The sequence below is a fragment of the Perca flavescens genome, chromosome 2, assembly GCF_004354835.1.
Source record: "Perca flavescens isolate YP-PL-M2 chromosome 2, PFLA_1.0, whole genome shotgun sequence".
NCBI lineage: Eukaryota > Metazoa > Chordata > Actinopteri > Perciformes > Percidae > Perca > Perca flavescens.
This window is the reverse complement of record NC_041332.1, coordinates 34,873,984-34,901,318: the sequence shown is the minus strand read 5'-3', so window position 1 is coordinate 34,901,318 and position 27,335 is coordinate 34,873,984. Positions and strand designations below refer to the sequence as shown.

The window sequence follows — 27,335 nt, the reverse complement described above, 5'->3', positions numbered from 1 at the left end:
CATTAGCTACACAACGGGGCCTTGGCTTGTAATAAAAGTCACACTGTCAAAACAACACACACACACACACACACACACACACACACACACACACACACACACACACACACACACACACACACACACACACACACACACAAAAGTAATTGAGGATTCTGTTCTTGGCTTTGTCCCTCTGACATTTCTTTGCTATTTTAGAAAGTAGCGAGCAATAAACAGAAGAAAGTGATTGCACTTTGATAACAACTAATTCATCCATTGACTTGTCACAGTTGGCAGCTCTTTTTACAGAAACAGCATTTGTACACGGCAAGAAGGAACACAATGTATGATGTAGCTCAGAGATCATCAACAGGGGGTTCTCAGAGTTACTGCAGGGGGGCTGCCAAATTATTGTTAATTTAAAAATGTTTCCAAATTTAAAATGTCTAAACATGAATCCAACATATTAGCAAATATAAATGAGCCTATTTGGCTACTTGTTGCTTAGACCAGCGGTTCCCAAAGTGGGTCCAGGGACCTCCAGGGGCCCGGAACCTGTAGAGGTTCCTCAGAGGGGCACCAAATTATTGTTTTATTGAAACTAAAAATGTTTTAACATGAACCCAACATATTATCATCAAATATAATTCAGTCAATTAGTGAAAAAAACACATTAATGATAGGTTTACTGGCCTATAGCTAAGGTAGTCATCCACAGATACAGTTCATCCTAAGGATTCACTGTGCCACATGTATGTTTAACATTAAAACATAACTTGCCAACAATTCTTATTTTAATAGCTTAGTATTATGCACTAAAAATGTATGTAAAAAGGCTTTAGGCTGCCCTACAAGATATTGTAGGCCCAGTTTTATATGCAAATTCATTTTATACAATATATGTAGTAGGGGGTCCCTGCTCCCTCTCTTTTTCAGTTAAGGTGTGCTTGGCTTAAAAAATGTTGAAGACCCCTGATGGAGCATTTTTTACATTGATGAGCAACCGAGTGACAAAGCTCTACAGCAGACGTACAACTTTGTCAAGTGTGGAAGAAAGCTGTGAGTTCCAGTCGAGTCTCACCTGTGACTGGTGTTCTTCACTCTTGTATACGCCCTGCACCTGCAGCAGGTTCTTGGCCACGCCCACACACGGCAGCCCGGACAGCACTCCGAGATGACACGCCAGGCCGAACTCTGTGTGGTCCAAACAGGGACAAAATCTAAGCTCAGAGCAACCGGAGTTGCCCTTGACACAATATGTATGACTTTGTGTGATACAATTAATAAATGTATAATTAAATGTATAAATATTTTATGGTTGCATGATGACAGCCTGTGACAAAGTAGGTAAGATTCCCTGCACTCACCACTTGTCCCTTGTGCGTGTCTATATAATAACGTGTCCACATTTGATTTACACATTGCTCTAGTTAATTTCATATTGTATTCATTTTCAGTTTGCCATAATGTTTACCATTGCTTTTGTGTAGAGTTTAGATTCTCTGCCCGAGCCCGAGCCCGACCCGACTTCGGGCCGGGCTCGGGCCGTTATTTTCCGCCACTGTCCTTGGGCCGGGCCGGGCCGGGCCGGACCCTTGATCAAGCATTTATGTTTTTTTTAATCATTACTTTAGCCTAATTGGGTGGGGAGAAAGCTATGCCATAATCAGAACTATTATCTATTTAGGCCAAAGTAACAAATGTGTCCAAAAAGTTACACAAGTTGGACTACAGTTTCAAAATGCAACATGTGTCATGCGCGGATTCTCCTCCTCTCGCACGCATCACACCGGGGCTGCGGGCTGTATTGTGGAGCTTAAGTATGGAGCTAAATCAGGGCCAAATGTTTTGTTCATTTGAAAAAAATATATATAGTTGAAAAAATAAAGCTTGAAATTGAAAATTTAAGTTTTGGTCAAAACTTGGAAAAAATAAAACCATGTATTCAAACTTAAAATAAGTGTACCAATTTTTCTTTCAGTTTGAATAAAATATAGATTAAATTCTGGAATTATTTTGAATAAATTATAAATTTTCATTTTTCACTTTAATATTTGTTTTCAGTTCCACATTTCATGTTTTCAGATTCAAAAGTTATTTTTTTTACGCCTTCAAATCTTCTTTTTTCGGTTTCAAATCTTTTTTTTTCGTTTTCAGATCTGTTTTTCACTTTCAGATAATTTTTTTTTCGGTTTCAGACTTTTGGCCCTGATTTTGCGTGGGGGGCGTGGCTTCAACTCAGAGGGGCGTGGTATTATGAGTGACAGCCTAACAACGAAGGCAGAAGACTCCTCTGTCATGTTGACTTCAGGAAATGGTGTTACTGTGAGAACTATGACTGAATGCTTTCTATCCACTATATACATGTGATGTTTACTTAATAAACTGATGCAAGTGACAAAGTTCCATTTAAAAAATTGTATTGGACAACACATGGTACCAATTACACTATAAGAGCATTAAACTGATTGTGCAGTTCGGCAGGAACAATGACTTCTCCCACTTCCATGTATGACATTGAATGTAGCACCACAGTATTCACTCGGCAGTCAGCATAGCGTCCGCTCCGCCAAGGCAACCTGCTGGCGCAGCCCACAGGTAAGACATGTGAAAGATATTAGCCTTTTGAATAGATACTTTGGGACATTATCCCGCAGTGGCATTTTTTTTGTCATTAACACATAAAGGGAAAATAGGTGGACAGCTGGAAATGAAGCATCGCTAGCACAAAAGTTAGCATTAACTAACGTTAGCTTCACACTAGCTGGTGTTTTTAAACCAATTTTAGTGTCCAGCTCAAGTTTTTTGACTTTAACGTGTAGTGGTCTTTGTTAACCTCTGTTTGTCAGAATGACCATAACTCGACAGTGGCTGCCTGCAGCCGTACAGCCTTATAAATGTAAAACATTATAGATAACTAACATTGCTAGTGTTACCTTTTCATGGTTAGTTTAAACAACATAACTTGTCCTGGTCCGCTTTGTTAATCAATCAATCAGTCAAAGCTTTTATTACGGACACACACCGTCCAGAAAACAGACAGTAAGACATACAAATACAAAAAGACAAGTTAGTGTATTCTGATACTTAAGTTAGGCTGTGGTAGAAGCCTTCAAAGTTTGTCCACTTGGCATATTTTCTAAGGCATAACTGTCATGCTGTTACATGTAACGTTGTAGTGTAAAACGTCATTTATCAGGCCAGAGCATTAATGTAAAGTCATATTTGTCTACTCTTTAAAAGGAGACCTTCTTCACTGCAGCCAGTGTCAAGTTATGGTCATTCTGACAAACGGAGGTTAACAAAGACCAATACACGTTAAAGTAAAAAAAACTTGAGCTGGACACTGAAATTAGTGTAAAAACACCAGCTAGTGTGAAGCTAACGTTAGTTAATGCTAACTTTAGTGCTAGCGATGCTTGATTGCCAGCTTTGTCCAGCTGTCCACCTATTTTCCTTTTATGTGTTAATCACAAAAAAAATGCCACTGAGGTATCCCCTCAGTGGCATTTTTTTTTGTGACGTCCAAAGCATCTATTCAAAAATGCTAATATCTTTCACATGTCCTACCTGTGGGCTGGTGCCAGTGAATACTGTGGTGCTATAAGTCATACATGGAAGTGGGAGAAGTCATTGTTCCTGCTGAATTGCACAATCTGGCACAGTTTATTGCTCTTATAGTGTAATTGGTACCATTTGTTGTCCAAAACATTTTTTTAAATGGAACTTTGTCACTGGCATCAGTTTAAGTAAAAATCACATGTGTATATAGTGGATAGAAAGCATTCAGTCATAGTTCTCACAGTAACACCATTTCCTGAAGTGAACATGACAGAGGAGTCTTCTGCCTTCTTTGATAGGCTGTCACTCATAATGCCACGCCCCTCTGAGTTGAAGCCACGCCCCCACGCCAAATCAGGGCCAAAAGTCTCAAACCGAAAAAAAATATCTGAAAGTGAAAAACAGATCTGAAACAAAAAAAAAAAAAAAGATTTGAAGTAAAAAAAAAAGATTTGAAGCCGTAAAAAAATAACTTTTGAATCTGAAAACATGAAATGTGGAACTGAAAACAAATATAAAAGTGAAAAATGAAAATTTATAATTTATTCAAAATAATTCCAGAATTGAATCTATATTTTATTCAAACTGAAAGAAAAATTGGTACACTTATTTTTAGTTCAAATACATGGTTTTATTTTTTCAAAGTTTTGACCAAAACTTAAATTTAATTTCAAGCTTTATTTTTTCAACTATATATATTTTTTTCAAATGAACAAAACATTTGGCCCCGATTTAGCTCCATACTTAAGTGCAACATGGAGCTTGAGGATGTAAAGAAAAAAAGAAAAACGGGAGAATTGCCTTTGAGCAAGTTTGGAGGAAAGTCGGAGGTATGGAACCATTTTAAACAAGTCGTGGTAAGTGACAACATATGTGTCGGCTTCGTTGAGTGCATTAAGTGCGGCCGCTGTTCGCCTATGACAGCAAATAAAACGGGGACGTGGAGGATGAAAAGATGATAGTCAGCCTTCAACGTCCTCTTTTGTTACTTCTCCCAGCGTAGGCTCCCCCTGAGGGCGAGGCAAGCGGGCAAGCCCTCACAGAGAAATACGTTGAGTTTTTTACTTTTCTTCATTCAGATCCATTTGCGATCCGTTACATTCTGAATAAACAAACAGCGCAGTTTACATGCTTCGCTCCTGTAGCATTATTCATTAAGATCATTTTAAACAGATTTTTTGCAGTTCAAACCACTCTGAATTGTAGTTGAGAACGTCAGTTATAACGGCCCACGGATTAAAAAAAGTGTCAGGTTGAAATCGGGCTCGGGCTCATAATTGCAGTTAAATGTGTCGGGCCGGGCCGGGCCGGGCTCGGGCTGGGTCGGGCTTGATTTTTTGGGCCCGAACGAAGCTCTACTTTTGTGTAACATTTCAGCACTTACTATCCCGAGTTTCTTAGTGTTAGAATAAAGTCTGGTCTGATTTAAAGCAAATACACTCTGAATTGTTTAAGCCTCTGAACACCGCCACAGGTGATTTCAATTATTCTGGCTGATTAGGCCTCAGCTCAGGTTGAAGTTTGGGCGGAGCTAAAGTACGAATTAATTAGGTCTCAAATCTTCATCTACCAATAAGAATGATAAAGCTGTCATTTGTCCTGCCCTAACAGGTGCAACAAAGCTAACACGAGACTCCGGGAGATGTCAATCAATCAGTCTAAACACACCCACACAGACCTTGGAAGAAGCCAGATTAACTAAAAAACACCTGTGTGGGTGTTCAGAGCCTCAAATCCATCCACTTCTTGTACCCAGTTTACACGTACATGGTTATTTTGAAAAACAGACATTTCCCTTTGTTTGTGCCCTTCATTTACACACAAACAGAGAATTTGCCACTGAAAACCGATTCTTTCTAAAAACTCCAGCCAGAGTGGAGATTTGGGCAAACTTTGTTTGTACGTTTGCATGTAAACTGAGACAACCGGAGGTTTAGGCAGCCGAGGAAGAGAAGAGCGAGGAAGTGATTCGTTGCGGTTGTTGTGGCTAACGTGGGCTTGAGCTTCTCGTTACACTGCCACCTACAGGTTTGGCACGCTCTTGACGGCGCATATTAAAAACGTGTGACGTTGCCACAATAATAAAGTCTCTGGACCAGCGGGAGAAACACTACTGGGCATATTCAGTGGGCCGCATATCATGGAAGTAAACTTAGAAACTTTTTAGCCGTTTGCACCAGGCGAGCAACTCCATTGAACTGAATTGGCGCAATTTCAGGATCCAGTTAACCTATGTTTCCTACTCACCTTTCCTTCTCTGTCTGGTCCACCATTTAGGAATGTTTGGGGAGGAGCTGCAGAGCATTTCCTGTGTATTTAATGATGTCATCTGTGTGTGTGTGTGTGTGTGTGTGTGTGTGTGTTTGTGTATAGATATTTCATGTGTTTGATGCAAAAGAAGTTTAACTGGGGTCCGTTAATAAGAGCACAAAGTGTGTCTAGCTCTGTGGAGATTCTTATGTGAGAAATGTTGTGGCCCACCACTGGGAGATAGTGGAGCGGTCCAGGGTAGATTGAGAGCCCTATATAGGCAGTGGCATATTGCTACTCAGGAGAAAGAAAGACATTTTTGATCGTATGGAGTATAGACGAGAAGCCGTGCTGCAAGTTTTGATACTTTCACTTTTTTTTTTTTATTTTAAACTTTGTCATTTGTTCGTGTATTTGGCCACACCGTAAATAAATATGCACTGGTTGGAATTCAACGAATCTGCTTTCCTCTTCCATCTTTTTTTGACCCTCTGGCTACACGACAGCCTAACACACAAATTCAAATCAAAAAGAAGGCCCGAATAGCACAAACTCATTCCCTGGGTCAGTAGGGACCAGCTCGAGTTACCTCTGTAGTGGAAGAGACCATTCCCATCGACAAACACCACCTGTTAAGAGGGCACACACAGCACATACACAACTGAAATTAATTTACCTATAGTACAACACAAAGCTATAGCTGTTGTCTGTTCATATTATATAAAACATGCTAAATAGTGAATACAATGTGTATTTCTTAAGCTAGGAGTTCTGAGCTTTTCCAGGGTTGTAGGTCTTTGTCCAGCAGACACTTTTGACATGCCATAGCAGTAAAAGCACAGGTGTAATCAATAATGTTAATCATAGCTGCTGAGGGGGTGCATCGTTAATGTTATTGGTTCCACCTGTGCTTTTCCTGATATAAGTTCAAATGCCCACTGTGAAACTTATTCCTGCTTGTTTTAGTGCAATCCCGATGTCCACACTCAGAGACTCAGAGACTGTGAGGAGCGTTCCTGCAAAGTCTGCAAGGGCGTAACTTGTTTATGAACGTCCGTTGCATTCAAGCCATTGCCAAATGAGTTGATACAAAGCTAATTAAAGGATAATTCCGGCACAAAATGAACCTAGGGGTTAATACCACATGTGTACCGAGTCGACTGTTCTGTGGGACATGTTTACATGCTAATCGATTGTGTCTCTAGCTTTAAACATGCTAGCACAAACCGGTGATTAGCTTATAACGCTAGTCTTCGGGGGAGAGGGTAAAGTAAAAAGAAATCACTATTTTATACCACTAAAAGACTCAAAATAGCACCACACTTCCAGCATAATGAGGGTCCCTACATGTAAACTGAGGCATTGAGAACTTTGTAAGTGTACAGACAGTTTATTAAAAAGATAGTTTATAAAGACTGTACCGTTCGCGTATACCGGCAGGCGCCATCATGGGAAAATGACCAGTCGAACCACGAATGCCGTGCAACCAGTAACCCGTAACATAGCTCAAACACGGTGTTCGTCGTGCGCGGAAGGCTTGTATCATGTGGATGCACAGACAGTGTTGTTGTCATTACTTAGAATTCCTCATGGGGGAGACAGAAACAGCTTTAAGGCTGTCCGACTATCAAATCTTCAATTGCATGACATGACATTTTGAGCCCTTTACACACACTTTCCGTAAGTGTGAATTTCTGCAGACTTTGCCTGAGGGAATTACCCACAATTCATAGCGTTGTGACGTTAAATACGAAAGCCCGCAAACGACGGTAAACAGATATGTAAGGAGCAACTGCAACTACTTAATGATGCTGTTTTGACAACAAATAAAATAAATGAGTAAACTGATGATTTGAAAATGACCCGTCATCCACTCTGTGAGGCAAGAGCCTGGAAGACGCTCGAATCAGACAGTCGTCCCTTAAGTGCCTTGGCCACGCTGAAAGTAAAAAAATAAAAAGGTTCCAAACCCAAACCATGTTTTGGTTTTGTCAAGGTAATGTGATGTCCCAAGTGGGGGTCTACCACTGTCTGATACATAGGCTCGTTGGAGATGAGTCAGGTCTGTGCAAATCAATCACTGGCGATCGCCGCCCAATTCATGCCGATTACATTTGTGTCCGACTTGATCCCGACTTGCTCTGATGTCATGCACACGTGGGCAACGATGACCTCACAAGATCAAGGCGGTCACAGTCTTGAGAGGCAGGCAGCGCAGTTGGGAAACGCCTGGCTCTCAGCTGATCTAACAGCTGATTGGTTCAGAATCAACTCAACACGATGATGTTTTATATAAACTTTGTATTGTTTTTGAATCAGAGGGATTTCAACTGCTATTTGTCTGATTTAAAGGCTTATTCTGTACAGAACACATGTTGTGTGGCTGATAGTGACTTTACAGTAGAAGTCAGAGAGACTAAATCTGTTCAGATTATGGGTCATCTACAGTCTGTTTATTAAAATCAGCAACAGATTGCCTGCAGAACATTTTCACAGCTACTCTAGTCATGATAAAAACAACTGGAGACTTTTAACAAGCTGATATATGGGTCTGATAACATTTTATTAAATCGGAATCGGACCAATCAAACAGGATCTGAGTGTTTCTGTGACTTCCTGTTCAGCCTCAAGGCTGCTGGAAACGGCTGGAAACTGTCCGATTTGATCGCAGCTTTTTTTATATGTATTCGTGTCTAAACAACATATAAACATCTTTTCCCATTCTATTTTGCCTGGAAACGCTTCCAACACGCTTGCGTGTCCCTTGAAAAATAGGCGTTGGTCCTATTTCTAGCATGCACGCGTTTTCGGCGTGGCTCGAGCCGCACCTGAGACGCGCGTCTCACGCAGGCAGTGTGGAAGCTCTAACCTGTTAACATAGAAGCCGAAATATAAACCGACACGCCACGCAGCTGACACGCCCGCGCGACGCATCCAGTGTGTAACCGGCCTTAGATACATTATCCTGGGTGCCCAGATAGCTCAGTTGGTAGAGCGGGCGCCCACATGTAGAGGTTTACTCCTCGACGCAGTGGGTCCGGGTTTGACTCCGACCTGCGGCCCTTTGCTGCATGTCATTCCCCCCTCTCTCTCCCTTTTCATCTTCAGCTTTCCTATTCAAGTAAAGGCTGAAAATCCCCAAAAATAATCTTAGAGACATTATCCTCACACTGACATAACTCTTCCTGCCCACCACAGTGATGAATTCTCGAAGCCAAAGGTGACTCTGCAGACATATTTTGAAGACTCCCGTCAAAGGTTGCAGATTAAGGGAGCGTGACTGCATCTGTCCAGGGATAAATGTCAGTAGAAGTCTTGTGTGTGTGTGTGTGTGTGTGTGTGTGTGTGTGTGTGTGTGTGTGTGTGTGTGTGTGACAGAGTGAGAGAAAGCGAGGGTGTGGGCTGCGACAAACAGAAGTGAGTGGGTGAAGATGAATTAAAGGCTTCCTTTTTGAGGAACAGTGAGATCGCAATATCAGTCAAAATAATGGCAATTAGATATTTTACCAGCACTAGTGTGTGTGTGTGTGTGTGATTGTGTGTGTGTGCGTGCGTGATTGTGTGTGTGCAAAAGCTGACCTGAGGCAGAAGTCGGGGCTGGTTCCTCTTCAGTCGCTGCAGAGCCTCCAGGAGGAAGGGGGTTTCTCTGAAGGCCAGGAAGCCAGCTATGTAGGGGGCCGTCAGGGTCACCATCTGACTGTCCTCATACAGCACCTGGGAGAAGATGAGGGGACACAAACGCATGTTGATATCACAGGTTGGTACACTGATCCCCTAGCAGCTCGCTCATTGTGATACACCCTGAATAACCGTGTGTCATAATTCAGCGTAACAACAGCACTGGGTTTGGACACATGCATCTGTGGTCCTGAATGGAGCTTCTGTCAGGGTTCAGATGCTGCGTGCTTGGGACAAATGCATCCGCCCCAGTGTAAGTAAAGGTGAGTCCACAGACGCACACACAAGCTGTGCAAGATAATCACTAACATCCCCCATCTGGAGAAAAAAAATGAAACATCTGTTACTTCTTGTTGATTTAAGGCTGTGAACACGTTCTGAACATCAGGCAAGTTAAATAAATAAATGATATAGCTTTAAAATGATACAACATGAATTTTGTCTGCTACTCCATGCTCTGTAAATCTCATGGACTGTGTTTTGCTTTGAGTAAAATAATCAGTACCAAAATATGTTTAGGTTCAATGTTTTTGGTTTCATGACGGTGCCCTCCTGTCTGTGAATGTACCAATTACAATGCCCTTAGTTCTCCCTCAACATAGAACAACACTTCTTTTCATATGACTGAGCCAATCAGTTCATTTTAAACTAGTGCTGTCAGTTATATGAGTTATTAACGGCGTTAACGCAAACCCATTTTAACAGCGTCAATTTTTTTTAGCGCAAGATTAACGTTCTTTTTGGCCTAGCAAACTTTGTAGTTTTTTTCACATGCTGTTGCAACAACTTAGCCTAGAAATCTAGACCAGTGATTTTCAACCACTGTGCCGCGGCACACTAGTGTGCCGTGAGAGATCGTCGTGTGTGCCGTGGGAAATTATTCAATTTTACTTCATTGGTCCAACATTTTTTTTTATTGAGTTACTGCAAATAGTTTTCCATTGTTGCGCATCTGTGCCTCAATATGATGACTGGCAGAGAAATTAAAAGCTATTCTGTGTCAGTAGGTGGCAGTATAGCGCAATAATGACATTGTTGATTTAATACAATAGAATTACTGCCAGCAGGGCAGTGAGAGTGTGAAACTGAATTTTACATCCAGTCGCACATGTGCGACCAGTATATTTGCCCCCTTTTTTTACACGTTAAACGTTGACATTTCGGTACCTGAGAGCGCGTAAGCGCAAGCTTATCTGTCCTCTCTGAGAATTGACAGAGAGCAGAGCTCTGACACACACTCTGGCACACACGCAGAGCTGCAGACGATGCAAACTACGTCGGCTCTGCAATTTTGTGGAAGTCACAGTGAGTCACGGAAATGCCGATAAAGTGGTTTCAAGTGTGGTTACAGTTTTTCATAACTTCAAGCAGACAGCGTTTGCTGCGATAGGATATTAATGGCGAGCCGAAAGCGGTCGCGGTGCTGTTGACGTTACACTTCCTCGGAGCCGAGCAGGCACAGCAGTGGTTTCTGTGCCCTGGTGACTGACTGATAGGCTGAGGTTGTAAGGCAAGGCAACTTTATTTCTACAGCACCTTTTGGTTGTGCCCCTAAAATTTTCAGTTGGGGGCCACTGTGCTCTTAATGAAAAAAGTTAGTCTCCTGCTGCCACATTTTGCGCGCATCCCACAGTGACAGGATGTAAACAGTAGGGCCGAGATCATCGATGTAAGCCTGCAAAAGCGATACATTTTAAAAAAGGAAAAATGCGGTTTCTGATTATCAGTGTTGGGAACGTTACTTCAAAAAAGTAATTAGTTATAGTTACTCACTACTTGTTCCAAAAAGTAACTGAGTTAGTAACTGAATTACTCTATAATAAAAGTAACTCGTTACCAGGGAAAGTAACTATTTGCGTTACTGTTACAAAAAAAAAGTTGCTATATGTCAAAGAATTTGGATTTTTTTGAGCAGTTTTCACAAGTCAGTTGAAATGAGTAGAACAGCAGGTGTTTGTACATAACTTTCGATATTTATTGCACGTCGACAGACAGCAAGAGGTTTATCCTGCACTTCAAGTATTATCTTTGTAAGAAAGGTTAACAGTTACACCATATAAAGTGCATTTAACTCTAGCAAATTAAATCAAGCTCTCTCAACCTGAGACAACTGGCCAAGTAAACAACCTGTACTTCCAAGTGTTTTGTTCACAACAAAAGTAAACTTTGCTTCGAGTCCTTCTTTGCTAGTGGATGGCGAGCTATCATCTGTGGTGGAGGTAGCCTATCGGTGTTTTTGGCCACTAGCTTTGTAGATGCGTGTGTTGTTGTGAGATGCTTCATTAAATTAGAGTTGCTTATAACGGAAGTCGACAAAGTCTTCGCTCCTGGACATAATGTAGGACATTACATGCACATTCTTGCCTTTGACCACAATGAATTTGAAGTAGTGCTTATATCTCCACCTTGAAAATGCCAATTTTTCATCAGAATCAGAATCAGAAATACTTTAATAATCCCAGGGGGAAATTATTTTTGTTACCACTCCAGGTATACAAACAACAAATAAAAACAACATCATATATTATCAAGACTTTTAACATATATAATAAAAACAAATAATATATCAAATATGAAATGTACAGTGTAAATGTGCAAATAGTGCAATAAAAAGAAAAATGATTGTTCGGATTGCTCCTGACTCGCAATCTCTGCTGCTTCATTGAATCTCTGTTTAGCTGGTGTGTCTGTGTGTGTGTGTGTGTGTGTGTGTGTGTGTGTGTGTGTGTGTGTGTGTGTGTGGCGCGTGTGCTGGCATGTGTGTAAAAACACTGGCTCTGATTGGCTACCATGAAACATGACTCTGCCTTAGCCAATCATAATCACTTACCTCGTTATTAACCCACCTCCTCACTAGCTGTGAGCCAGCGATGCGTTCGGATTACACAGTTTATTCAATCAATGCATAGTAACGCACCGCATTTAACGTCCAGTAACGTTAACGGCGTTGTAACGACGGGAAAAGTAATTAGTTAGATTACCCCGTTACTGAAAAAATAACGTCGTTACCTAACGCCATTCTTTTAAACGGTGTTATTCCAAACAGTGCTGATTATTAGGCTACAATTTGTCATTTTTGGTTGGGTGTGTCCCGCGGGATTTTGTTTATGTAAAAACTGTGCCGTAGCTCAAAAAAGGTTGAAAAACACTGATCTAGACGCACCCTAGCGGCAGCAAATGTAATTTGCAGCCAGGGGGGTCTAGGCACTCTCCGTTGGCTTGCAAGCTGGAAAAACCAAACTCGTGCAGAGGGAATTTGAAAGACAACCGTTTATCCCGCCCCTCAGATTGAGCTCCGTCAGTGGTGAGTTCCCGGACCCTACATCTGGATGTGGCTCTGGCTTGTCAACAACTAGTAACGTTAGAAAAACTACAACACCACAAAAATAATGGGACAAAAAGAAATCAAGGGACATTTAGAATAGATAAAAATGTGTGACTAATTGCGATTAATTGCGAGTTAACTATAACATTAATGCGATTGATCGCGATTAAATATTTTAATCGTTTGACAGCACTATTTTAAATTGTTTTGCATATAGCAGTAACGTCACCATCCTATCATTGATTGACGGTCACCCTAACCAACACACACATTACACACAAAAAAAAAAAAACATGAGTTTTCTAGTAATGAGTCCTCCTAATCAGTGTTGGGAGTAACGGCGTTTAAGTATAACGACGTTACTAACGGTGTTATTTTTTCAGTAACGGAGTAATCTAATTAATTACTTTTCCCATCGTTGCAACGCCGGTATCATTACGGAGAATGTAAAGTGGCGCGTTACTTGGTTGAATGAAGCGGGAGGTGTCAGGCTTTGGCTACACACCAGCTGCCTGGAGAGAACAGGGGTGGGGATGATGACACCGTTGCAAATACGATGATGATTGGCTGGGTGGGTGGATGCCCTGCTCACGATGTCTCACTGCATGCTCTGACTACCACTAAACACAAGACAGCGACAATGGCGACGATCCAGGGAAATTCTAAGGTAGCGTTCTAGAACTGGAAGTACCGGCACTTCTTCTCGCTCATTGAAATTAAAGGCAAGAATGTTTATGTAACATGCAGGCTATGCCCAGGAAAAAAGACTTTATCCACGTCTGCCTCAAGCAACTCCAATCTTATGAAGCGCCTCACATCAACACATGCTAACACAACACTTGTTGCTGCTGCTAACCCAACCCCCAGCCCAAACGCAGCTAGCGTGAGCTCCAGCCAAGGAGACGGAGCCACTCTGTTAAAACAATCAACGCTCGATTTTTCGGGTCAGCAACAGGTGATACTGTATATAGTGTTTTTATTCTTCAATCAGTTAATATAAACATCTTTGACGTTAAAGATGTTATAGAACGTAATAGCGTTATAGAACATAAAAAATAACGTCACAGTTACTTTGCTGAGTAACTAATTACTTTTTTAAAGTAAGATGACCAACACTGCTCCTAATCTAAAAACATGGTCAACTTTGCATGCTGAATTTATTGAAAAGTTTAAATTTTTGAATGGCAATACATTTGGTTCAATGTCAGTTAACATTAAATCATAAATGCTCTTTTAAGTTGGCATTTTTTTACTTTCAAATAAACTTCAGAAGACATAAAAGCAAAATCTAAAAAAGAAGAGGTCTGCCTTTGTGCGTTATTTCTGTGACACAATCACAATCACTTGTCATTTCTGAGCTGAATGTTTTGCATGTTGCCGTCAGTTTTTTGGACCATGTCACAGAGTTAATATCCAAATGTGGTCATTTCGACTATCATCTGTTTGTCTGTACTGCAAAATGCACCTTCTCCTCATACTTCTCACAATGAGATTGGCTGCTGGTTGATGGTGGAGGCGAGTGCTACTGGCAATGTTGTAGTCAAGACCACATAAACCGAGACCAAGTCCTCACCAAGACCAGGGTGTATTGAGACAGAGTCAAGACCATGACCAGACCAGGGTGATGGTGACTTTAAGTACATTTTCCTGCTGATACTTACATACTTTTACATAAGTAACATTTTCAATGCAGGACTTGTTACTTGTAACGGAGTATTTTTTCAGTGTGGAATTAGTTCTTAAGTAAAGGATCTGAATACTACTTGTAACTGCCTTTGTAAGTTGAACTGAAACCGTGCATAGAAGGTGTTAAGTTATGCCAATGGCAAATATTTCTGTGACACACTGTGTGCATCATGTTACCCTTATTATAGTGTCACAAATAGCCTTAGGTGGCAGTGTTAGAGTAAAATGAAATCAAGCGGGGAACATAATGATATTATTGGACAGCGTATCTGAACATTTCATTAGCCTCATAGGGTCTGTGTATCAACAACGTACAGTGACAAATGTCATTAATTATAATGGGTTACATAATGAGAAGATGCCAGCAGCCCATGCTAATTCACAGATAACTACCAGGGAGGAGGAATGCGTGTGAAAGGCTGTACAAAAAAAAGTAAATTAAATGAAAAATTGGGACTGCCAAGGTCACTCTAACAACAGCCGGTTTAACAAGACTGGACCGTGAGCTGTATTGTAAATTAAAGCTCGGCTCCCCATTTATTAAGATTGCTTTCTATGCTTGCCAAGAGCTTTAAGTGCTTCGGTTGGCTTCAAAAATGTAGTTGGATGAAATTAGACAGCCACCAACTTTTTTGGTTTGGTATTAAAATTCATCACATCCATCAGAGGGAGCGCAGGTCAAGTGATTAGAAAATTAATTAAAATAAATTAATGAGTTTGGAGTATTTAAAAAATAAATAAAAATAACGGCTTTCTGGCTTTTCACAGGTACTTATATACAGTATATAATTCCTTTATGATAGTGGGTACATTGACTATTACAGTGCATTTGGCATTTCTATAGCATAGTATAACACCCCCAACCCCATTTGTTTTGATTCTAGATTGGTGATCCTCCTGTTCTCCTCGTACGATGAACCAAATACAACTTAGACGGAAAAATAACTTCAAATAATGTAAATATGGGTTACAGGTTAAAGTTAAAGCTGCAATGATCTATAATGTTTAAATCAACAATAGTCTATATCCACGTTGTTCCACTTCCAGGATTGCTCCGGTGCCGCTGGAAATTCCGCCGGATGTCCCTCATTTTGGCCGGATGTCTGTTACCCTTCGCTTCCTTTGTGTTGGCGTTCTAACCTCCGGTGGATTTGTGAGGACTATGGCTAACTGCTCCTCAGATCTCTGCAGGGTAAATCCAGACAGCTAGCTAGACTATCTGTCCAATGTAAGTTTTACTAAAACAACTTTTGAACGTACAGATGTTCCACCAAAACAAGTTCCTTCCAGAGGCTATTCTGCAGAGGCACCGTTGCGCCGCCCATGATGATTGTGATTGGTTTAAAGAAATAAAATAAACCAGAGCACGTTTTTCTCGCATCCCGGAATGCTGTGTGGACTAGCCAGACCCTCATCCACAGCGCTGTGAAGGAAGGTCTGGCAAAGCGAGACTACATTGACAATAAATCAGATGGCGTAATGTGAAAGGTGTCACTCGCCGTGATGAGCCTACAGAGAATTAAAACCCAACTCTGCTGTTCCCCTCAGCTCTAGAGTTCTTTTTTTTTGCGTTTTTAAGCGAATTGTTTTTTCGGCTTTGCAAACTTTTCCTGTTTTGGTTCAGTCTGCTCATCAGCCTTTTTTCCAGCAGCAGCAGGCAGCTGTTCAAGTCTAAAAAGCTCTGATAAAACCACTGTATGCTACCATCCCAGCAGCAAACAGCACAAAGACAAAAATAGCGACTTGCTAGGGAACACAATTTAGCATTTGGCAGCTGAAGAACTACAAGGAAAATTAATATTATATTCACCAGGCAGACAGAAATATGACTCTAAATCAGCCAATGTCAACTGGCGGCCCGCGGGCCACATCCGGCCCGCCAGAGCTTTTAGTCTGGCCCGCAGAGTAATCATGAATTCACAAAATGTAAAGAGATGTGAGAAAATGCGTTGTTATTTATCATTTCAAGCATTTAGAGCAAAAACCCAGCCCCCTGTATTTACATCTCTATTCACATGCCGGGATTCTCTACAGCGATGCCCGAGCTCCACACACACAGCTGAGCCGAGATGTGTGTGTGCGTTAATTTAACACGCAGCACCTGACTGGGAACGATACAGAAAGAGTTACTAACGGCCGCTGGGGCAGATGAACTTGCGCGTCTCTTTTTTGTAAATAGGCTACAATACTTATCAATGCACTCACCTGTGTAGACCGGCATCAACATGTAGAAAGCGATAGTTCAATCTGCTCTGTCTGCTCAGTCCACTCTTATCCACCGCGCTGTTTTACGCAAACACAGCTCTACTCTGCAAATAGCGAATTTTACAAACAAGCTAAAACAAAAGCTGTCGGTGTTTAGTCTAACTGTTTATCTTAGTTTGCCGGGAATCTGGAAATTTTGACAAATTCTTGTAAACCTCACTGCTGGCTGAACAAACCAAACTCCGCTGGAGCGGTAAATCTATGGAGGTATCATAAGTGGCTACTTAATATGCACGTGAATGACGCAATCGTTATGTTCGAGTTCTTAATAATAATAATAATAATAATAATAATAATAATAATAATAATAATACATACGTTTTATATAGCGCTTTACATGGAACTCAAAGACGCTTTACAAACAAAAGAAAGAAAGAAAGAAACAAACAAACAAACAAGATAAGTAAATTATGGATAGGCCAATTGAGACAAGTGAGTTTTGAGCTGTTTTTTATAGGTGTTCAGTGAGTCCGAGTTTCTGATGTGGATGGGGAGTGAGTTCCAGAGGGTGGGGGCAGCTATTGCAAAGGCTCGGTCCCCCAGAGTTCGTGGGTTGATTTGGTGATGGGTTTGAGGAGGTTTAAGTCTGCTGAGTGAAGGCATCTGGAGGGGCGATGGTGCTGTAAGAGGTCTGTGAGGTATAGAGGGGCCAGATTATTGAAGCTTTGTAGGTGGTGAGAAGAACTTTGTAATGGATGCGCTGTTGTACAGGGAGCCAGTGAAGCTGTTGAAGGACAGGGGTGATGTGTTGTCTTGAACCGGTGTGGGTGAGGAGGCGAGCAGCAGAGTTTTGAACGTATTGCAGTTTTTGTAAGACAGATGAAGGGAGACCATATAGGAGGCTGTTGCAGTAGTCAAGTCTTGATGTAATGAAAGCATGGATGAGAGTTTCAGCAGCAGATGTCGAGAGGGTGGGCCGAAGACGAGCAATGTTACGTAGGTGGAAAAAGGCAGTTATGGTGATATGACGGATATGGGGCTTAAAAGTGAGTGTGGGGTCAAAAATGATACCAAGATTTTGGATCTGGAGTGAGGTGTTGACTGTATGTCCAGCAATGGAGAGAGCAAAATCTTGGGAGGAGGCGAGTAGTGATTTTGGACCAATGATGATGATTTCAGATTTGTTGTAGTTGAGTTTAAGGAAATTGGCAGTCATCCAGGTTTTTATTGCAGAGGCATTTTGTGATGGTTGATACTGTGGCAGGAGTGATGGATCTAGTGCTGAGGTATAGTTGTGTGTCGTCTGCGTAACTGCGGAATTTGAGTCCGTGATTTTGAATGATAAGTCCAAGGGGAAGCATATACAGGATAAACAGAAGAGGACCTAGCACTGAACCTTGAGGGACTCCGTGATTGACCAGTATGGTATGGGACGTACAGTTGTTGATGGATATGAATTGGGATCTGTTGGTGAGGTAGGAGGTGAACCAGGAGAGCGCTGAACCAGAGATGCCCAGATTTTTTAGACGTTGTAGAAGGATGGAGTGGTCAATGGTGTCGAAAGCGACAGAGAGGTCAAGTAGGATGAGAATAGAGAGGGAACCAGAGTCAGAAGCAAGCAGGAGGTCATTTGTTACTTTAAGTAGTGCAGTTTCAGTAGAGTGATGAGAGCGGAATCCAGACTGAAAGGTTTCGTAGAGCTGATCTTGATGATGATGATGCTGCTTGTATTATTTTGCAACAGCATCTTTCATTGCAAATGAGGCATACATGACGAGTGCATAGTCGTTCATCATTAAAGCTGGGCTTTTGGCTTTTCCACCTCAACTTTTCGCTTCAGCGTCTTTGACAGTGACATGTTTACCTGACAACAGCCGTTTCTTTCTGCAAGCATTTTCCACCAATCAGGATGCTGCATACTACAATAATGTTTCCATAATCAGACTTTAACCATCACTCCTCAGTGAACTGCCTCCTAATCTGAGATCATTTTCTAGTTAAAGAGCCAGTTATCATTATGGAGTTTCCATGTTTTTTAGGAGTTTGCTCAAACTAATACATGTAAAAGAAAAAAAAAAGAATAGCATTAATTCAGTAAGAAAGTGAAAATTTCAAACAAGAATAGGCGTATTAGGTATAAATACATTTTATTTTCTTTATTTGAAAGTCCGGCCCCCAGAGTGTCTGCTTAGAAAAATTCTGGCCCTTGAAAAAATGTAGTTGATGACCCCTGCTCTAAATGATTGATAATTTTGCTGGTCAGTAAACCCAAACAAATTAATACAGGTTTGAATATGGGTTACATACAAGGTTTTATAAGCTAATGTGCAAATGACTCAAAAATACAAAAATTACAACAACAAAAAATCTGAACTCAAGCTTACTGCAGCCTCACAAGCTCATGATCTGCCTCAGCAGTTTAAGCTTACCCAGTTGTCATGGAGATAGCTCAGTTATCACCATATTAATTAAGTACGGACCTAAGACCTAGGTTTGTACATAGTACAGTGAAGTACTGTAGCTCACCAAAAGCTAGAAAACTGGACCTCGAGATCAGATGTTTGTTAGTCAAACTTCTGTTTCCAAGGTAAGGAAACTTATACCCTCGATTTTAAAACATCTCCCAGTGATCTTACAGTTTGCCTCGAGTAAAATGTCATGGATATGTGCAGGTCAAGTATGTATGAAGTACTTATTTGTTCATACTGCACTGTATATGTGCAGGGGCGTAGCAAGCTTTTCAAAAGTGAGGGGGATGGATGTGATTTGTTTATTAACAATAAAAACGATGGATACAATGACAGAGGGGTACAAAATGTATAACATACAAGATATAAAAAGCTTCCCATTTAAATGAGTGATACTAGAATAGCATAAAAACACACTCGGAACACACGAAAAATAAGTTTGCGTTTAAAGTCTGTGTAGAGAGAACGGTGTCGTACTGTTCGTTAACATGGGCAAACAGAGCATAATCTAATTATGTATGTGCTAATTTGCATAAATAGCACAACAGATCTAAACATTGGGTATAGCCAGGTGAAAATGTCTTGTTGAGATATAACAGAAAAAGACTTAATATTAAGGTCTGAATGGAGCCCATTTAGGCTACCCATGAGCATTAATACATAGAAGCAGGAAGAAGTACTTTAAACCAGCATTTATTAATTAGCCTATTATTGCAGAGATGGGGTTTGGGGCTGGGTCCGTGGGACTGTTTCTGGGGGTTCACTTTTTTATTGTACCTACCTTTTGTCTTCTGCATTCTCCTTACCCTTGTTCTTCCCTCAGACTCATCCCCCAGAAACAGTCCCACTGACTCAGCCAGTAAATAATAGGCTACTGGTTTAATACACTCAATAATCAATACTGGTTTAAAGCACTTCTTCCTGCCTCTATGTATTAATGCTCATGGGTAGCCAAATGGGTTCCATTCAGACCTTTACAGTAAGTCTTTTTACTTTTACATTTCACCTGGCTATACCCAATGTTTAGATCTGTTGTGCTATTTATGCAAATTACCACATACGTAATTATATTATGATCCGTTAATCCATTTATTATGAATGCTATAACATAGCTAATATTACGGAATGTTATACTTCTTACATGGGAAACTACTCGTACATATTAGCTTTCATTTAACGTTGCTAGTGAAGTTAAAAAGGTGCAGTTACCTCCCATCCATACTAAATACAGGCTCAGTGACCACCAACTGGGTCAGACAGACAGGTCAGAGAGAGACAGGCTCAGTGAGCACCAACTGGGTCAGACAGAAATGCACTTCCTCCTCCACTGGGAAAAACTATCTTCACTAAGAGATTTACACCAGAAAAGAGGAGACAGCAGCTCTACTGACAGCTAAACATGGATCTGCCTGCCACAGCCTGAGGGACTCACAACCACTTAGGATCCCAAAATTACAGATTTGTTTAGTATTTTATAGTAATTATATTAGAATAGTATATATGTGACACCTACATATTTAATATATGACATGTAGGCTATACATTTCTGTAAACTGCTGAGAGAGAGAGAGAGAGAGAGAGAGAGAGAGAGAGAGAGAGAGAGAGAGAGAGAGACTGATTACCTCCGCTGTCTGAAAACTCCTGTTTTCTGAACGACAGTTTAAACATCGACATACTATATGAAGACATTTCATCATCTGCTGTCTTATTGTGTAATCCCCTGTGTATTGTTGCTGATAACAACTTTTTTCGTCTTCTCTGAGGTGATTTTCGACCATTTTCTATGAAGGTAAATATGGTGCAAAACGTGAGAGCTTGTAGAATACAATGTAGGGAACTTGCAGAACAAAAATCTGAACTTGTATGTTAAGATTTGCACTTGTAAAACTAAAATTTGCACTTGTAAAAAATATTCACACATGTGATCTGAATTTGAAGTCACAAAAAGAAAAAAACACGAGAGCTTGTAAAAAAAATCTGAACTTGTAAATTGAAATTTGCACTTGTAGAAAAAATATTCACAAATGTATAGATTGATACTTGCATGAACACAATGACAGCTGCAAACTTGTAATGCAACATTTACTCGTGTACTTTTTTTTTTTTACTCAGGTTCATTTTCCATCAATTAAATTTAATTAATTAATTAAATTTAAATTTTACAAGTGCAAATTTTAACATACAAGTTCATATTTTTTGTTTTGCAAGTTCTCACATTGTATTCTACAAGCTCTCACGTTTTGCACCATATTTACCTTCATAGGTTTTCGACGCACTTCTTTTGACATTCTGAACTACCGCGGAAATGTCAGAGCGCATCACGTGACCATTCTAAGTAAATCATGTTGTCAGAAATTGGCATCAGCCAATGAGATTGCGCATTTAGAGTTAAATCCCCCCTTTTACTTTCACGATTGGTTGCTGATAAAAAGGAAATGACCATATTTGGATCCAACAGCATTGTAGAGGAGAGAGAGAGCTTTCCAACGGTATATGTGATGACAGGGTGCAGACAGCGATCGCGGAGCAGCGGGATGATTTAGAACGCCAACTTTTGTTGTATTTAGGAGAAATCTACCGACGCTAACAGACAAACTGTAGTAAAATAAAGACTTAAATGTGTATTTCGGACTTTTTTTCACAAAAAACGCAGAAAGAAAGGGTGTTGAACCCTCTCACCGGGAAAAGTGTGGGTGTTAAAACACCCACATCCCCCACGGGTGCGACGCCCCTGTATATGTGTAATGTACGGTACACCTGGCCAATCCAGTTCAGCAAATAAGAAAATGAAGTGTTCCATTTTCAGCCTCTTGTGTACATTAACTGATGTTTTCTATGCATCTAGTCTATCAGGTCCAGGACAGTTTTGTCAAGCTAGGACAAAAGGAGTACCTGACTCTATACAGAACAAGTAAATGTGTAATATGCCAGATGTTTTTTGTTTGTTAAAAACTTTAAGTAATTAAGTTAATATGGAAATAGGAAAACAGGAGGAAGCAACAGCTCTGAGAAACATAGTTGGTCCCTGGTCAGCACCAATTCACGCAAATTCAACCAATCACTGTGAATGTAGTGCAAGTCGCAATTTTGACCAATCACGCAAATTTTCCGCAAATTTGACCAATAACCTGAAGTTTCCCGCGACTTTAACCAAACCCAGCAGTCCCATGTGTCGTCAGTATGTGACTCTGAGAGCCAATGACCAAGCGGGAGTGAGAACGGCCACGGGTTGATCATTTCCTTGTTTCTGATGAGACGTGTGTGTCTGACTCGAACATCTCACATTTACCAACTAAACGTACAGCGAAAGTGCAAAACATTTCAGACCGTCCTGCCAACATGTATACATTTTAAGATCAATGTACGCTGTAACGTTTTTTCACTCTAAAGTTGCTGAAGCTGCTGTTTTAATACTGTCGGCTCTCTGCAGTGGGCGGGGCTGCTCAGTTCCCCCCTCAACTACGTGCGCACACACACACACAAACACACACGGTGGATGCAGGAAAAATCGATGAGAGACGACACGATGACCTAAATTGAGGACAGCTACGTTCGTTATTGTAAGTGCAATGATAAGTTAAAGTCCAATAAGTACTTTATCAAACCGTATGAATGTGTGTCCCAGGCCAGGATAGGAAATTAACTAACAATGTAAAGATCAACAAGCCACTGACACATATGTTCAGATTTGATTCATTCAATAAATTATTATTTTTGGTCTTAAATCCACCAGCCATTTTCATATTATACCAACATTTGCAGCATCCTGAGCCTTTTTGGTAAGGTTACTAGGAAATTTCAGCCCAGAGTAGTTTTATTTTCCCCAATACAAGTTCCCTTTTTTATTTTTAAAGAACTATAAAAAAAAAAAATATTTCAAATGACTTCAATGGCTGCCAAATCCACCAGCCAGCCTTGGTGAAAGAATGAGTCATTTGAGTAAAGTGTGTTTACAGTCTTCCTTGTGCAGTTAGCTTTAAGGATTCATAAAGAAGCAGTACTGTACATTTCAAATGAAGAAGTGCATTCAACAATCCAAAGAAAGTTAGCAAGACTACTTTAAAGGCCAAATCTAATATTGTGATAGTGTTTTACGTCATTATTGTTTGTCATCCTTTACATTTTTTTTTCATAAATAAATGCTATTGGTCACCCTTCACGTCTGCCTGTGGGTTTAACAAATATTTAAACAGGGACGAGGCGATTTGGTCTGACATTGTTTGAGGTAAATAGCTCAATTCAATTTTTTTCGACGCTTTTGGACATACAAAGTTTTCACACAAAAGCAACGATATATTGTATATATTTAAATTTTATATGTTGAATATGTTCGGTGATCTTTCTTGTCTCTGTTGTGAAAATATGACATTGTCTGGCAAATGCAGGTTCTGTCATATAAAATATGTAAGTGGTAGAACACTGTGCCACGGGACTCAGCAAATGCATTCTGTTCCCACCTGTCACCACTGGAGGCCAACAGAGCTTTATAGATGTCTTTTGTCTTGCCGTTGTCAGATATAGTCAGCTCTGCATGGCCTGGGTATGTATAAAAGACTTTCTCAGCATCATTTCTTATTACTGCTTTGCATGGCTGCATGGTGCAAGAAGATGGCTCTAATCTGTGTTGATTGGCTGTGTTTTGATGCTTGCATGGCTTCCTGTACTGAATGTAGATCCTATTGATGTGTAACTGTACTAATATCCTGCTACTTCCTGTTGCTCTGCATGACTTCTTGAGAAAGCTTATTTGTTGCTCTAGCTGTCTTTATGCTATCTTATTGTCTTCTGTCTGTAAATTTTAACCTGTACTAAAGTCACTCTGGTCTCTAAACATCTGGCCAAAGGACTACAGTTGAAAATTAGCTGGCTGGCTAACACTGGCACATTTACAGATGTGTTGATTTAATGTCCTTTATAAATAAAATGAATGAAATGAAATGAAGTTCATGTGTAATAACTACTGGGTATAGTGAGGGGACAGCTCACCTCCAGGTCCGGGTAGCTGAGTACCACGAGCTGGGCGCAGGCGTTGACATCGTCCCCTTTGATGAAGGACAGGTCCACTCCTCCGACTCTCTCCAGGCCAGAGAAGTCTGGACTAGTCTGCCACTCCTCAGTGTCCTCCTCCACCACCTGCTGTCTGAGACGGGCCTGCTCGCTGCACACAGGACACACTCCTGAGTCTCCCAGTGCAATCACAGGGCACAAATGACAACACAGTAATCACCCACAGCTATCACTTACTATTTCATCATAGTTAACTTGAACAATGACTCAATCAATTGCTAAGAACACTTTTTTTTTTATTTTACACCAGAAAAACATACCTGGTGGTCCCACATCGTAACGTCCGGTGTGTTTGGTGTCACTTGTCACAGCTGTCTTTTATAGGGTGTGACACCGAAAAGGCAAATTGTCCATTTAAAGCTAGACAAATGACTAAATGAGTGTTTGTGTTGATTGCTTACTGCATACTGTGACACTCTTAAAGTGCCCATATTATGAAAAAATTAAAACATGTCTGGGATTTGGGGTGTTATTTTGTGTCTCTGGTGCTTCCACACGCATACAAACTTGGAAAAAAACCCATCCATGCTGTTTTGAGTGAGATAAGGGTTTCTGAATGTCTTCTGCCTTCAGTCTCTGGGTTAGCCCCCTCGTTCTCAATGGCAAAACACTGCTACAACACACAAGTTCTACTACTTCCATGTCCCTGTTCTGCAGGTATTCCACGCAAAATGCGCCCTCATTTAGAAGAAGTCTCCTGGCTAATCCTGCCTTGTACAGGCCGAAGTTGGAGAAACAGCTAGCTAGCAATTGTGAGCCTTACCTAGCTACTGCGCATGTGCGACTCCCAACAAAGATGGAACAGAAGTGAGATGTCTCACTCTGTAGCTAAAACAGAGAGCTCAACACACAGGGTGAAAAGAGGAGCTGTAGCAATGTGCAGTACAACAAAAATATGGTGTTTTTCGATAATTAAACTATGTAAACCTATTCTGGTACAACCTCTAAATACAATTATGAACCTGAAAATGAGCATAATATGGCTACTTTAAAGTGGCTATATGTACCTTTCAGTTTGTGTTGATTCTAGCGGCCGCTTTGGACAAAAGCAGTAGTGTTTTTACCACACCTGCTGTTGTAAAGATCTTTTCTTTACGGTGCTGTATTACCCACTGTAGAATACTGAGTTAGTGTTAACTGGGAGGTCATATAGTTGTGATGAATGTTTTGCTCAGACAAAATAATTAATTTACAATTAAACAATAAGTTACAGACGCATCGTTGCATTTCAAGTGTTGCTTACAGTGACTTAGCCTACTTTGGATGTATCGGGAGCTAAAACGGGCAACAACGTTATCACAGTCACTGTGTCACGAGCCAAAGCATTAACAGTTTGTTGTAGCAACCAACGTAATAATAACTTAGATTGAAGCAACACTAGAGCACTTTTCCCGCTTTGGTCCCCCTAAAGTCTCATTAGGTCTCATTCGAACTACAGATCCGCTACCCGATCTGGCAAGCTTGCATAATGTAATGTAATGGAAAATTCCGCTTCCAACCTGTAGGGGGACCGAAGCGGGAAAAGTGCTCTAGTGTTGCTTTAATATAGCGCGTTTCATGAAACCCAAGGACGCTTTACACAAGTACAGGGGGACAAGGGAAAAGAAAAGAGTAGGCCAACACAAACACTGACTTCGGTCTTCGTTTAATTTCCTTCTTTTCTGTGATGGTCCTGCCCCAGTATCAGCCATAACTATAGCAGATAACTTCTAAAATAACATAAAAATACAACTAGGCCTAGCCTATATAAAGAAATCTACTGTTACCTTTTACCTGGGTGGATACGCGAACACAGGCTTTTCCGGTGAAATCTCTGACCCATCAGAATGTGTGCTCTGTAGCGCTACTTGCCGTAAATCATTCTGTGACTTCGTGGGAAAAATCGGACCCTGTGTTCTTTTCACTGTTAGTCTCGTATGCAGTTACAGGTCATTTAAGATAATTATATGAAAAATGACATTGTTTCAGAAACACTAAAAAGTTCCATATAGTCACTTTAAATGATTTTTATTTGTAGTATCGCTTTTCATCCACTATATTCTGTTCGTAAGCATGGCCAGAGATGTGCTCATATTGTGTAGCCATGTTCTTACGCATTACATATGCACACATCTGTGCATACGCACTGTTGATAAATGAGGCCCCAGAGTTAGTTGACGTAACCCATGGCTGCTCATCTTCCCGTGGGGTGGCAACACACTGTCTTCAGCTCCACAGCACGCACACACACACACACACGCGCACACGCACACACATACACACACACACACACACTTCAGAGCTGGAGATGGCAGGCGGCATAAGGACATAATATGCAATCATGGTGATATCACTGGCCTTGTCATACAAACTCACAAATCAATTGCTGCTGAAGACTGGTGTCACACATCCAGAGCTGCTGGCAGAAGAGTTACAACAACACAGGGACACACAAGTGTAGCGACATCTGCCAGCACCTCCTGGAGCACTTTGCTTGTTGTTTTTTTACCAAGCTAGTACTTCAGGTTAGCCGATGATAGCGTTCCAGTGATATCAGTTGTAACATTACTATATGTAACGTTTTAGTGTACTAACGTTATATAGCTCAGTTGAGGTATATAAATGGAAGAATAGCACTCTGACCTCTCCCAGTGTTTGACCAAATCTTCGGGAGGAGGAGCGGACATCTGTATCAGCCTGGTACGGAGGACACACTCGGCTGAAAAGGGATTTTTTTAATTAGTACATTCAACTGACTGAAGCAGCGTCAAGTGTCGTCCTTTTCAATGGAAATCAATTGCTAGGCAACAGCCTGGCCCCTTGTTAACTTCGTGAACTTGACTGGTACTTTGACAGTAGGCCTATATAATATTGAATTACATGATAAAAGAAATCATAATAAGATTTTTATTGACATTTCTGTTTCTATTTGTCATCTGTCATATCATTTGAACAGTTCATTCCACTTTTTTGAAATTCATAAAGTAACAATTGCACTTAAATACAGTGTTGAGGTAGTCAACTAGCTACCTCACTATTTCTGATAGAAGTATTGAACTTTTACTCTTGTATCTAAATGACCTGACTCATGTAACAACTATCTTGTTGGCAGATAGAGCATACAGTATGGCACT

The 27,335-nt window shown here is 40.7% G+C and overlaps 1 protein-coding gene across 4 annotated transcripts in view; it reads right to left on the bottom strand.

Annotated features, from left to right (window-relative positions):
* Nucleotides 1–27,335, bottom strand: part of LOC114548901 (endonuclease V) — a 124,759-nt gene that overhangs the window by 80,454 nt on the left and 16,970 nt on the right. For all 4 annotated transcript variants that reach the window (XR_003691449.1, XM_028568935.1, XM_028568943.1 and 1 more), the window contains 5 exons: nucleotides 26,845–26,920; nucleotides 24,142–24,313; nucleotides 9,373–9,507; nucleotides 6,383–6,422; nucleotides 1,064–1,176 (listed from right to left, as the gene is read on the bottom strand). Coding sequence is in view for 3 of the 4 variants with exons in the window: in XM_028568935.1 (XP_028424736.1) it covers nucleotides 1,064–1,176; nucleotides 6,383–6,422; nucleotides 9,373–9,507; nucleotides 24,142–24,313; nucleotides 26,845–26,888 (504 nt within the window). In the remaining variant the exon portion in view is untranslated. The remainder of the gene's footprint in view (nucleotides 1–1,063; nucleotides 1,177–6,382; nucleotides 6,423–9,372; nucleotides 9,508–24,141; nucleotides 24,314–26,844; nucleotides 26,921–27,335) is intronic.